Source organism: Bubalus bubalis, chromosome 10, assembly GCF_019923935.1.
Source record: "Bubalus bubalis isolate 160015118507 breed Murrah chromosome 10, NDDB_SH_1, whole genome shotgun sequence".
NCBI classification, from domain to species: Eukaryota; Metazoa; Chordata; class Mammalia; order Artiodactyla; family Bovidae; genus Bubalus; species Bubalus bubalis.
Genome location: NC_059166.1, coordinates 14,377,709 through 14,389,711, shown reverse-complemented (window position 1 = coordinate 14,389,711; position 12,003 = coordinate 14,377,709). Strand labels below are relative to the sequence as shown.

At 38.1% G+C, this 12,003-nt stretch overlaps 1 protein-coding gene across 1 annotated transcript in view; it reads left to right on the top strand.

The window, feature by feature from the left end:
- Positions 1-12,003, top strand: part of LOC102412803 (glutamine--fructose-6-phosphate aminotransferase [isomerizing] 2-like) — a 30,472-nt gene that overhangs the window by 9,360 nt on the left and 9,109 nt on the right. The window contains 3 exon segments of the mRNA XM_044924071.2: positions 2,775-2,847; positions 7,002-7,081; positions 9,367-9,431. Of these exon segments, the coding sequence (XP_044780006.2) occupies positions 2,775-2,847; positions 7,002-7,081; positions 9,367-9,431 (218 nt within the window).

Genomic DNA, 12,003 nt, shown 5'->3' with positions numbered 1-12,003 from the left:
AAGTGACTCTATAGTCTAGATCCAACCAGTCCATCCTAAAGGAGATCAGTCCTGAGTGTTCATTGGAAGGACTGATGTTGAAGCTGAAACTCCAATACTTTGGCCATCTGATGCGAAGGGCTGACTCATTTGAAAAGACCCTGATGCTGGGAAAAATTGAGGGCAGGAAGAGAAGGGGACGACAGAGGATGAGATGGTTGGATGGCATCACAGACTCAATGGACATGGGTTTGGTTGGACTCCGGGAGTTGGTGATGGACAGGGAGGCCTGGCATGCTGCAGTTCATGGGGTCGCACAGAGTCGGACATGACTGAAGTGACTTAGCAGTAGCAGCAGCAGTAAGCAAGGTTACTTATTTTCTTCCATAAATTTTTATGTAAAAAAGTATACATTACTATTATATTACTATGAAAGTGAAAGCAAAAGCCACTTAGTCATGTCTGACTCTTTGTAACCCTATGGACTATTAAGTCCATGGAATTCTCCAAGCCAGAATACTGGAGTGGGTAGCCTTTCCCTTCTCCAGGGTATCTTCCCAACCCAGGTATCAAATCCAGGTCTTCTGCATTGTGGGCAGATTCTTTACCAGCTGAGCCACCGGGGATGCCCTTATATTAGTATATACCATAGTATATACTATACTATCAATATTAAAACAGTATAACATTAATTACTGTTAACATTACTACATACTATTGTGTGTAAAATACTCTATAGTAATAATAATAGCACAAACATGCACATTCTGTTTCTGGGTTTTAGAAACTATGCTAACAGGATATCTCAAGGACATAAGGACTAAAATGTCTATAATAATATCTATGAATTCCTGAGAACATTTGGAGCTGCAAATTTTAGTAGAACTAAATTTTTAGAAAAAGACACTCCAATTATTTATTTGCCTATTCTTGTCTGATGCTCCACACTCAGATGGTACCCCCTCTGGTTAACCGATAGCAGCTGCAATTGTTTAAAAGGAGAGAGAGGGAAAGACACATAAAAAGCATCTGCCTTTTGACTGTCCTTTGTTAACAGCTTTCTCTCCCTGACTATGAGAGAGAAAACATTTCCTGTGTCTTTCTCTTTTGCCTTCTGTAATTGCAAGTCGCTTGCAAGATTCATCTCCTTTCATACTTTAACATTTTTCATTCTTCCATCACACAATTGTGCTTTTTCTTTTTTTCTTCTTTCTTGGAAGTTCACCCTGGTTTCATAATTTTGTTCCTTTTCCCTTTGCCCTTCTGTTCTCTATAGACTTGTGGATTCATTTACTTGGGCATCTTGCTCTCCTGCTTGCCTTGCGAGCGTGCGTGTGTGTTCAATTGCCTCGGTTGTGTCAGACTCTTTGCGACCCTATGGACTGTGGCCCACCAGTTTTCTCTGTCCATGGTATTCTCCAGGCAAGAATATTGGAGTGGGTTGCCATGCCCTCCTCCAGGGGATCTTCCTCACCCAGGGATCAAACCCGCGTCTTCTGGATTGCCTGCAGATTCTTTACTGCTGAGGCACCAGGGAAGCTCCTCCTGCTTGCCTTACCTACACATTAATCTCATTTGTTCCAGTGACAGAATATTAACATAGATCTCCCAAGATTTCGTTTTGTCTCTTAGTTTTTCTTTCCATTGGACCTTACACACAGGTGACACTTATTAAAATAGATTTCCTAATTTATATTCTATTTATCTTTCCAGTTAAAAAATATGGCATCTTCAAGCTAGAAGTTGCCCTTGCATATAAGGTTATAATTTACTCCTGGGGAAATAACTATGTCATTATTCTTAGTTTTTATTTATACCTGGAAGACATTTCCTTCTTACCTTGACACTTTACATAGATGAAGAACTTCAGCTGTGTCTTTGTAGACGAGTAGAGAATGGGATAGAGGTTTGGAGGAGCAAACATATTCTCAAAAAAGAGAATTTATCAGAGATGGGTAAGTTTGAAATTGTGCGCAGGTAGTGAAAATAAAGGCAATGAATACAACTGAGAAAATTCCTGTTTTAAGATCTCAGTTCTTGTTAAGCAGCTGGTAAGAAAATATACCTTTATCAACACAACATTGTAAAGAAATTATCCTCCAGTTAAAATAGATAAATTAAATATATATATACCTGCAAAGTAGAAGAAAAATGGTAAATAAAAGGTAATAGCAAAAGTTGGCTTCCATGAAGGGGCTACTATAGTAATCTTATTTTAAAGCATTATGATGATACAACATAATGTTTTTTTAAAGTGAAATATGAGTATCTTGTTTCCCAAATATTACATGGATCATATTCATTTAATGAATCATAGGTGAAAAGGTAAATTCGCATTTATGTCATGGTTCCCACTTTCTTTTGGGGAGTAATGCACACATATCGATGGTAATAGATGTATTTGAACAAACAGTAGAGCAGAAGCAGCATCCCATGGCTCTCAGTGGGTTACTCATGACAGAGGCTAAATAGGAGAGACTTGTCTTAATGGATAATGTTCATTGAGACAGGTGACCAACACTTTCCACACATTAGCTTGAATAAACCAGGAAGTCGGTGTCATCACTCATGTGTTTGTGATAAGCAAAATTGCTGATTAATGCCACTTCTTGAGTCCATATTATGAGAAAGAAAACATGACTCTAAAGAGATGGGTGACTAGCAAATAACATGTCCTGGTTTTCCAGCAGGGTAAATACTAGTCCATGTGTTTGGGTGGCTCTGGGGTGTAAAGATGAATGTTTTGGGGACCTCTCTTCTCTATAACTTCTGATATCACTATACATCCTCATTAGCACCCAGGAACTCATTCTTGGGTCTGACAATGAAGCGTTGTTCTATGACTATGAAAAAGATGAGTATCAGAACGTAACTAAGAGCCAGAGCCTGTTATAGAATCACAGTGAACTTCACACCAGAGCAACCTAAGTGCCCACACTGAAACTGAGCATGTGAATCAGGGGTTGCTGCATAAATAATAATAAACTGCCTACTTTATTATTTGGGCTTCCCTGTGGCTCAGACAGTAAAGAATCCACCTGCAATGCTGGAGACCTGAGTTTGATCTCTGGGTTGGGAAGATCCCCAAGAGGAGGGCATGACAACCCACGACACTGTTCTTGCCTGGAGAATCCCCATGGAATGTAGCCTGGTGGGCTACACTCTGTGGGGTTGCAAAGAGTCAGACATGACTGAGCAATGAAGCACACTTCACTATATCCGGTTTAAAGTTTTGCGTTCCTATAAGAAAAATCAGAGTCCAGCTTACCCCACAGACTCAAGGAGTCCTGAGGATATCATCTGGATTCCTAAAAATAATTTTAGCTTCAGGATATTGAAATGAATGCTCAGGAACTGTCATGCACATCTACATCTGCAGGCAAGCTGAGAAGCAAGATAAACTTTTCCAGGAATCAAGCACTGAGGGGTCTAAGGTGGGAGACTGTTTGCATATGGCTCCTTCCCAAGGGCTGCTCTGAAGCTCAGGAGCTGCCTGGCTCAGGGCTTGTATTTGGTCTCTCTTGGCCCAGTGACCTTTCTCTGGTCCATTTGACAGCACGAGGCTGGCACTTCTGCTCAGAAGGAGGTTGAATGGCCCCAAGAGCCGACCTTCAACTCTGGTCAACAATTTACTCTTGCTCCCACGACAACTTGCAAAGATTCTTTGCTTACTATTTCTACCCACAGGCCAACAGAACCAGAAATAGCTCTTCCTGTTTCAGTTTAACTAAAACACAGGGAATATTGACTCTCAGTGTTTATTTTTTTCTGAAACACAGCTACAAGAGTCCACACAAATAGATCTCTATTCCGTGCTTCCATTTCCCATATTTCTTTAGCTATTCCTCACTTATGCTGAAAATGCTGGTGAAGATTTCATAGAATAGGATTTAGGGAAAATAAAATTATTAGTGAAAGTGATTCATGTGTGAAACATAATTCATTTCAGATAAAAGAAATCCAATCCCAATTCTAACCGTGAGTCAGAGCACAGAAAATAGTTTCAGAATTTGGGATTATTCAATATGAGCTAATCCTGCTCTAAATCATTTTAATAAGATTACTTTAATTCATAAATTATTACTAGAGCCAAAATTAAAATAAAGAAATGTTATTAGATATATGTAATGAATAGAATATTAAATGTTCTAAATATATGCTTTATTATAGTCAAAACCTGGTGTTCTCAGTAGTAGCATAGCATACCAGAGGCAAAACAAATTCCAAATTCCTTACTCCAAAGAAATAAAGTAGAAATTAGTTAACTTTATATGTTTAGAGCTGCATTTCTATTTCTATTGCTACTATAAAAACTTTTTCTTTGTTGATCTTCTCAGACATTTAATGACAGTCTTAAAAAAAACAAAACAAAACAACAAAATCGTAAAACTTGTGGTCCAACAAGAGGGGAAATTAGAAAATTTAAAGGGTTTGGGAAAATTGTGGTGATAATTGGATTCTCGGAACCACTGCTAGTCTTTCTACATGTCCTTAATACTCTGAGACACTTCTCGAGAGTATTGGATTATGTAAACTATTTCCCACTTCTGTTGACTCAAAAGGTCATAGTCTACAATCTATAGCTAAATTTCTGGGTCTTCGTAGCCAAGAAGAGGTGGAATTGGGGCATGGCTCAGATGGGCAGGGGTTTGTGGGAATGGGAAAGTTGTGGGGATCACAGCTTACTGCCTAGATTCTTACTGTACCCTAACATAGATCAACTGATCCCACTGTTCCTAGAGTGATCTCAGCAGTTTGGATGGAATGGCTACCTTCCCACATACAAGAGGTTTGACTTGTTATCTCAGATTAGCCGGCTCTAAGTGAAGCTTATGAACCTCTGACTTGGAAGTTCACTTTCTTGGAAGTCAGGCTGGAGTACATGCAGGACTCACTGAGAAGTCATTCACAGGGGACACTGAGAAATGCCCACAAGAAATCCTGGGAAGTAACCTACTGGGGATGCTGGGAAATGCCCACAGGGGATGTTGCTGAAACTGGCTGGGGGTGAACTCCACTGGGTATCATACTGGCTTAGCCTAACACTGCAACGACCAAAGGAAAGAAACCACACCTCATCCAGGGAAAAAATATCTTCCTTCTTCAGTGTTCCTTCCAGTGCCCTCCAACTCCAGTATCTCAAGCAGAGCAATACACACTGTTTTTGGAGTTGAAAGGCAAGAAATTCACAACTAGTACAGGTATACACCCAGGAGAGAGTCATTATCTTTCTATTCTCTTCTAAATTCATGTGAAAGTAAGAAAACCAATAAAAATGATAGAAAAATTTACTTAATGTCTCTTTCAATGAATCTTTTATGTTTTACTCATAATGTTTGAAAAATATCCTTAGAATAAACTATACTGGAAAAAAATAAAGGCAGTAGCAGAAGTCAATAAAGTAGAAAATAAGAAAATAATAAAGGACTATAAGAGCTGTGTAATCTTTCTTGTTATTTGAAAATATTAATGAAATTTTAAGAAACCTCTAGTTGTGCTAATCCAGAAAAGAAGAAATAAGATCAAAGTCACATACAAAATATTAGGCATGAAAAGGAGAAATTGTATATAGAAAAGTGATTAAAAATAAAAGAATAAAATAGGGAGAGCAACTTCTATGTCAATAATTTGAAATTATAAGCGCAATGGACACACTTCTACAAAAATATGATTTTATCAAAATATATTTAGGTAGGATTAGAAGAATAAATAACCTTTGCAACTATTAAATAAATTTTTTAAAAGTTAACATTGCTGTGGACTGAGTGTGTCACATTCAAATTCATGTTGAAGCCCTAGTTCCCAGTGTGGTGATATTTGGAGATGGGATCCTTCAGAGGAAATTAGGGTTACATGGGGTCGTGAGGTTTGGTGGCTTCATGATGGGATTAGTGACCTTTTAAGAAGAAATACAGAAAGATTGTTCTCTCTCTTTCCCTGCCATGTGAGGACCCAGCAAGAAGGTCATGTACAAGCCAGGTGCTCGCTGGACGTGTGGCCCAGTTGATTTGGATTTCTAGTCTAGAGAACTGTAATGAAATATGTTTCTGTTGTTTAAGCCACCTGTTCTATGGTATTTGTTGTGGCAGGCCCAGATGAGTAAGACAAACGTAATTTCATAAAGGAAACCCCAGACCCAGTGTCTTATATATTTGAATTCAATCAAAGTTTCAAAAGACAGATCAGTCCAATCTTAAACCAATTTCCAGAAAATTTAAAAATGATCCACTATTAAACTTATTCTATGAAGTCATAGCTTTTGATAACAAAACTAGATTTTAAAAAAAAGCAAAAACAACACACATGGAAAAGGGAGCACTACAGGCCATGTCATTCATGAATACAGATGAAAAATCCCAAACCAAATATTAGCAAAACACATTCATTTGTGTTTAAGAAGATAAAACAAATCAATTAAGCTGGGTTTATCCCAGAAATGTAAGAATGTTTTAATATTAACCTAAGGATGCTATTCACCACATTAACAAGTTAAAGCAGCTAAAACCATATGATAAGTGGCAACTATAAACATCTGATAAGTTCCAGTACCTATTTATGATTTTAAAAAATTAAGCAAAATAGAAACATATAACTTGGTAAAGGTTATATACCCCAAGCCTAAACTACATCATTCTCAATGGCAAAGCATTAGAATAACCTCTTTTTAAATTAGGAACATATTAGAGATGTTCAAACTCATTGTTTTTATTCAACTTCATATTGTAGGCCTTAGAACAAAAAGGACAATAAAAATAAACTCTTATACATGTCCAGCTACACATTTGTAAATGAATGTATAGCAGCACCGTTTGTAATAGTTTCAGCTGGAAAGAACTAATAATGATACATGTTAAGTTCAGATACTCTTTAACTCTACTCCCTTAGAATCCTTGTATATTTAAATCTTTAAAAAATCGGGGTACAGTTGCTTTACAATGTTTTAGTTTCTGCTGTACAATGACGTGAATCTGCTATCACCCTCCTGAACCTCCCTTCCCCCTGCGCCTTTTCTACCTCTCTAGGTCATCACGGAGCACCAAGCCGAGCTCCCTGCACTATACGGCAGGTTCCCGCTAGCCATCGATTTTATATATGAGTGCACGTAAATCAGTGCCAATCTCCCAAATTATCTTGCCCCTTCTTCCCCCACAATGTGTCCACACATCCATTCTCTACGTTTGCATCTTAATTCCTGCCCTACAAATAGGTTCATCTGTGCCGTTTTCCTAGATTCCACATATATTCATTAATCTACTCTTCTGGCTGCATACAAATTATGTTATCTTCCTCGTTTGAAAAGGAGAGATTGTTTCTTTTGGGAATGCACAGTGCTTAGCCCCCAAATCAATACATTCTAAAATATTTTTAAAAAATAAGTAGCAACAGGCTGCCGTCTATGGGGTCGCACAAAGTCGGACAAAACTGAAGCGACTTAGCAGCAGCAGTAGCAAATTAGTGAATGAATAGCAGTAATAAGTACCTATAGAAAAGTTAGTATTTTCACATTTTATGTAACATATATATTTTATAGTTTATGCTTGTAAAACTATCATGTATCATTTGAAGTCAAACTTATTTTTAAATGTTTATACTTAATATTTTTTTTTTGTTCTGGTGACTGGTTTCACATAATCCTCATCTGTATCTTTGTAAAGTTGAGAATGAATATAATATAGATATTTTGAATGGAATTAAGTATAAACTTACTTGAATATCTTTGGTCCTTTACAGATAGATACACAAGTTATAAAGTTGCGCACAAAGGAAAACATAATGATCCCTAAGAGAAGAATAAATATTGCAGATCATAAGTAATTATACTCTCAAATGCTCATGGAATTGGTTTATCACGTTCATGCCTAGCAATGCACTCACTAAAATTTCCAATACACCCTCTATGCCAGCAAACAATTATAATGTTTCGAACATAAAAATTTAATGTTAGGAACTTATGTGATTTTAGTTGACTTACTGTAGGAAGGCTTCATGTAATTCATGTACAATTGAGATATGGTACAGAGTCCAAGAAGATAAGAAAATAGAATGCCCTTGGGATGGTTTTTATTTTCGGTGGGCAGCACAAGCCAAGCTGAAACCACAATTTAAATTGTGAAGCAATTTAATGTTAGGTTCTTCATCGAGTTGCCCTAGTACGGGCAATCTTTCTCTTCTGGGTCACAGGGCAGAATGTAATAGGGATAATTTTGAACTTTATTTAAAATCCCATGATCTGAAACGTTATCCTATTTTTAAATATAATCTCTTAAATCATCCCTAGGAGTTAGAGATACGTCTTCATGAGTGATGATGAATGCTTACATAAAATCTGGGGAAATTTAATGGAAGTCTTCAGGCCCAGCACTGAGCTGATATGCTGATGTCATTTGTTTTTTGTTTTGGAACTAAATTAAACTTCCCAGTGGCTCAGCAGTAAAGAATCTGCCTGCAATGCAGGAAACACAGGAGACACAGGTTCAATCCCAGCATTGGGAAGATCTGCTAGACTCCTACCTTTCTACAGAGATTGGGAAATTGAGGCACTGTTTCCCTCCATGATTACATTTCAAAGGAAGGGCTCCCAGGTCCTTATTAAATCCTGGGTTTAAACTCATTCCTGGGAATTAAATTGAATTGTCAGACCCACGAAAAGCTTTGATTCTGTCTCCGAAATCAGATTCTAGAAAAGAAAGAAGGATTGTTACATTAAAATGTAAGCTCTATGATAGTAGAATTTCTTGTGTAATCTGTTTTGTTCACTTTTGTATCCCCAGGGCCTAGAAAAGTATCTGGCATAGTTGTTCAGTAAATACCCTTGTGAGAGAAAAGAAAGAAGAAAGGAAGGGAAGGGAAGAAAGGAGCAAAATACACATATTAGTAAATTTCTTTAATGCAAACCACCCACCTACTTAGCCCTTCCACTGATCTGTCTGGTTGCCCACCTCCAGTGCTTCAATTCTCTGCCCAAACTTCCTGATTTCTACAGTTAAAACTTTCCCAAATGACTTGTCCTTCTCTTGGAAGATCTGGCTTCCCATTTTTAAAAAGCACTTCCAGCATCCAGTTATCTAACAAGGATAAGTCAAGCATTAGATCTGTCCTGCTAACCAAGCCATTCTGAAAAATATGCTCCAGTGAAGACAAGCAATTTAACATTTCATTAAGATGGACTAAGTGATTGACCCATTTAGTTAAACATTTCATGAAATTAGTTATAGATGTTAAAATTCCAAGCAATATAAGGGCATTTGGAGAACAAGGAAAGGCCATAGATAGTAAGACACAGCTAAATCCAAAAATGTTTAAGAGAGTAAAACACTTTTAAAAATCAGAAAATTGTATTTTTAGATGTAAATTTAGTGAATTAGTCTTTTGTTTGTCTTTTTATAGGCAGAGCCATCCCTTAAACAACCCTAGCATTCGAAGATCTTTCATGGTTAAGGGGTGGATGGGAGGTAGTTTGGCCAACTTCTCAGCTTTGGTCATAGAAAGTCTACAAAGCTAATGGCAGACATTCATTCTTTTGGCATGCAAAGCAGAATATTATCTTCTGCTGAGGATACTGCCAAACTGATGCTCAATTGTATCATGTCAAAGAAAACTGCACAAAATAGAATTAAACAGGCCTGGGAGACTTTATTTAAGACCGTGGCAATAGGGGAGAGAGACTGAACTCTGCTGAAACATAAGGTGAGAGAGTTCTTGAGCACTGAAGTGAGCTGGTGGGAAAAGACTGCAGGACTTCAGGAGATTGATCAGTGTGAGTAGGCCATCTATGTTTGCTAATAGATGCTCATCGAAGTTCGGCTCCTACTTTTCCACCGAGATTGGGAAACTGAGGCCCTGTGTCCTTTCATGATGGCATTGCAAAGGAATGACTCCCAGGTCTTTATTAAGCTTTGGGTTTAAACCCATTCCTGGGTTGTAAAACTGGTCAGAGGCTAAAAGATCTGTCTACATTTTAAAGTGGTGGAGGCAGAAGGCAACACAGATAATTTGAAATGAAAACTGAGAAAAAGGACTTTTAGAGTGCACAGTCAGGAAGAAATCTGTCTAAAATTTAGTCATACTGAAAAAACATTTAGGTTGTTTCGGTCAGTTAGTAATCACAAATAATTTATATAAAGCCCTCATGTCTCTTCATTTCTCTTCACTGTTCTGTGTGCTGTGCTTGTGCTTATCGCTCATTCATGTCCGACTCTTTGAAACACAATGAACCGTAGCCCACCAGGCACCTCGGTCCATGGGGATTATCCAGGTAAGAATACTGGAGTGGGTTGCCATGCCCTTCTCCGGGGGATCTTCCCAACCCAGGGATCAAATCCAGGTCTCCCTCATTGCAGGCAGATTCTTTACCATCTGAGCCACAAGAGAATCCAAGAAATCACCCTTCTGAGAGATGTGTAATTGATCATTCATTTACTGAACAATTTCTCCTCAAATACCTATCCTATGCCTTGAGCCTGTGTAGAGAATGGGGAACATGGGCTTGAGGTACAGGGAAAAAACAGACAAGAGATAATCATGCATATAAATGTAAGTTATAAGTAAGGCAATTTCTATCCATAAAGACATATTGTGCTCTGGGAATCTGTAACAGGGGGATTGCACATAGTCTCAGTGGCAAAGAAGAATTCCCTCAGTGTGTGATATTTGAGCTGAGACTAGAAGGACAAGTAAGACTCGGTGAAAAAGGACAGAAATCCAGGACGAATCATGGACCACTGGAAAGACTCTGAGAACAGAGCTGGAGGAGGGCTGGGAAAGAGGAATAAAAGGAGAAGAAAACAAGTCCAAGGTGGCTGCAGAAGACATTGTCAGCAAACACAGCCCAAGAGGAAATGAGACAGAGGCCTGTGAGCAGCATTAAGAGCTGTCGCTCCATTTGTTAAGGATTTACTGTGGTCACAGAATGCCAAGACCCAGTAACAAAGAATCTCCCATGTTCTGCGGCTTCATCTGTTATCCAGAGGTGCAGTTCAGAGCCTCCACACCTAGAACCAACTTCTCTGTCTCTCTAGCAACAGGATGCCATTCAACTTGCTTTGCTCTCTTATAAAACCTCTCCAAAATGTCTCACTAATAGATAGAGGACTTCTGTGGCAGTCCAGTGGTTAAAAGTTCCACTGCAGGGGACACAGATTGTATACATACAGATATGCAAATTTTATACATACATACAGTTCCCTGTATGCTACAGCATACAACAACAAAAATAATCAGAGAGAGAGTAATGTCAGCCTTAAAAGGCTAAATTATTATCACACACGTGGCAAAGGTAAGTTCCTAACGGGGGATGTGCACTTTTGCATAAAAGTCACAGTCAGACATTCTCCTCTAGTTTCCATTTTCCACTTTAGCTCTGAGGCATCTCTTCCATCCTGTTGCATCTACATGATCTGGCTTTCTGACACTCCTAAAAGGCAGATTACCAATACTGAAATGTTAAGCCTAGTCCATTACTTCATGTCAAGAAGATGATTTCAAGTTATATTTTTCAAAAGCATGGTGAAGTTCTTGTAATGGTATACATGTGACCATAACATGTGCTGAACCAAAGCATGCAATAATACAAAGAAATACAAATATTTCGAGCAATTATTCAGTCACCTTTTCTAGATTACAGACTGATGCTTGGAACATAGGAGCCTCAAGAACTGAAAGAGTTTTGCTGAGCCTCAGTCCTTATGTAGAGCACTTAACACAGCTCCTGATATATAATGGGCATGCAATAATGGTAGCTTTTTTTATTATTATCATTTTTGTTAACTGTGATCTTAATGCTCACAGTATTCCCCTTAACCTTACTTAAAAGTCAGATGTAAAAATTTTCTGAAGACAAGTGAAAGATGTACATTCTGTTGAAAACATACCAAACTTCTAGCTGGTCTGTCTGAAAATATCACATTAAGTAAGCACCACAAGCTGAGGAGATAAAAATGTCCATAGGCTAACAAGCAAAACTTTGCTCCAAGACTAAAACTCATATAAACTCACTCCCCAGGTTTTGATTACATGGGATTAGGT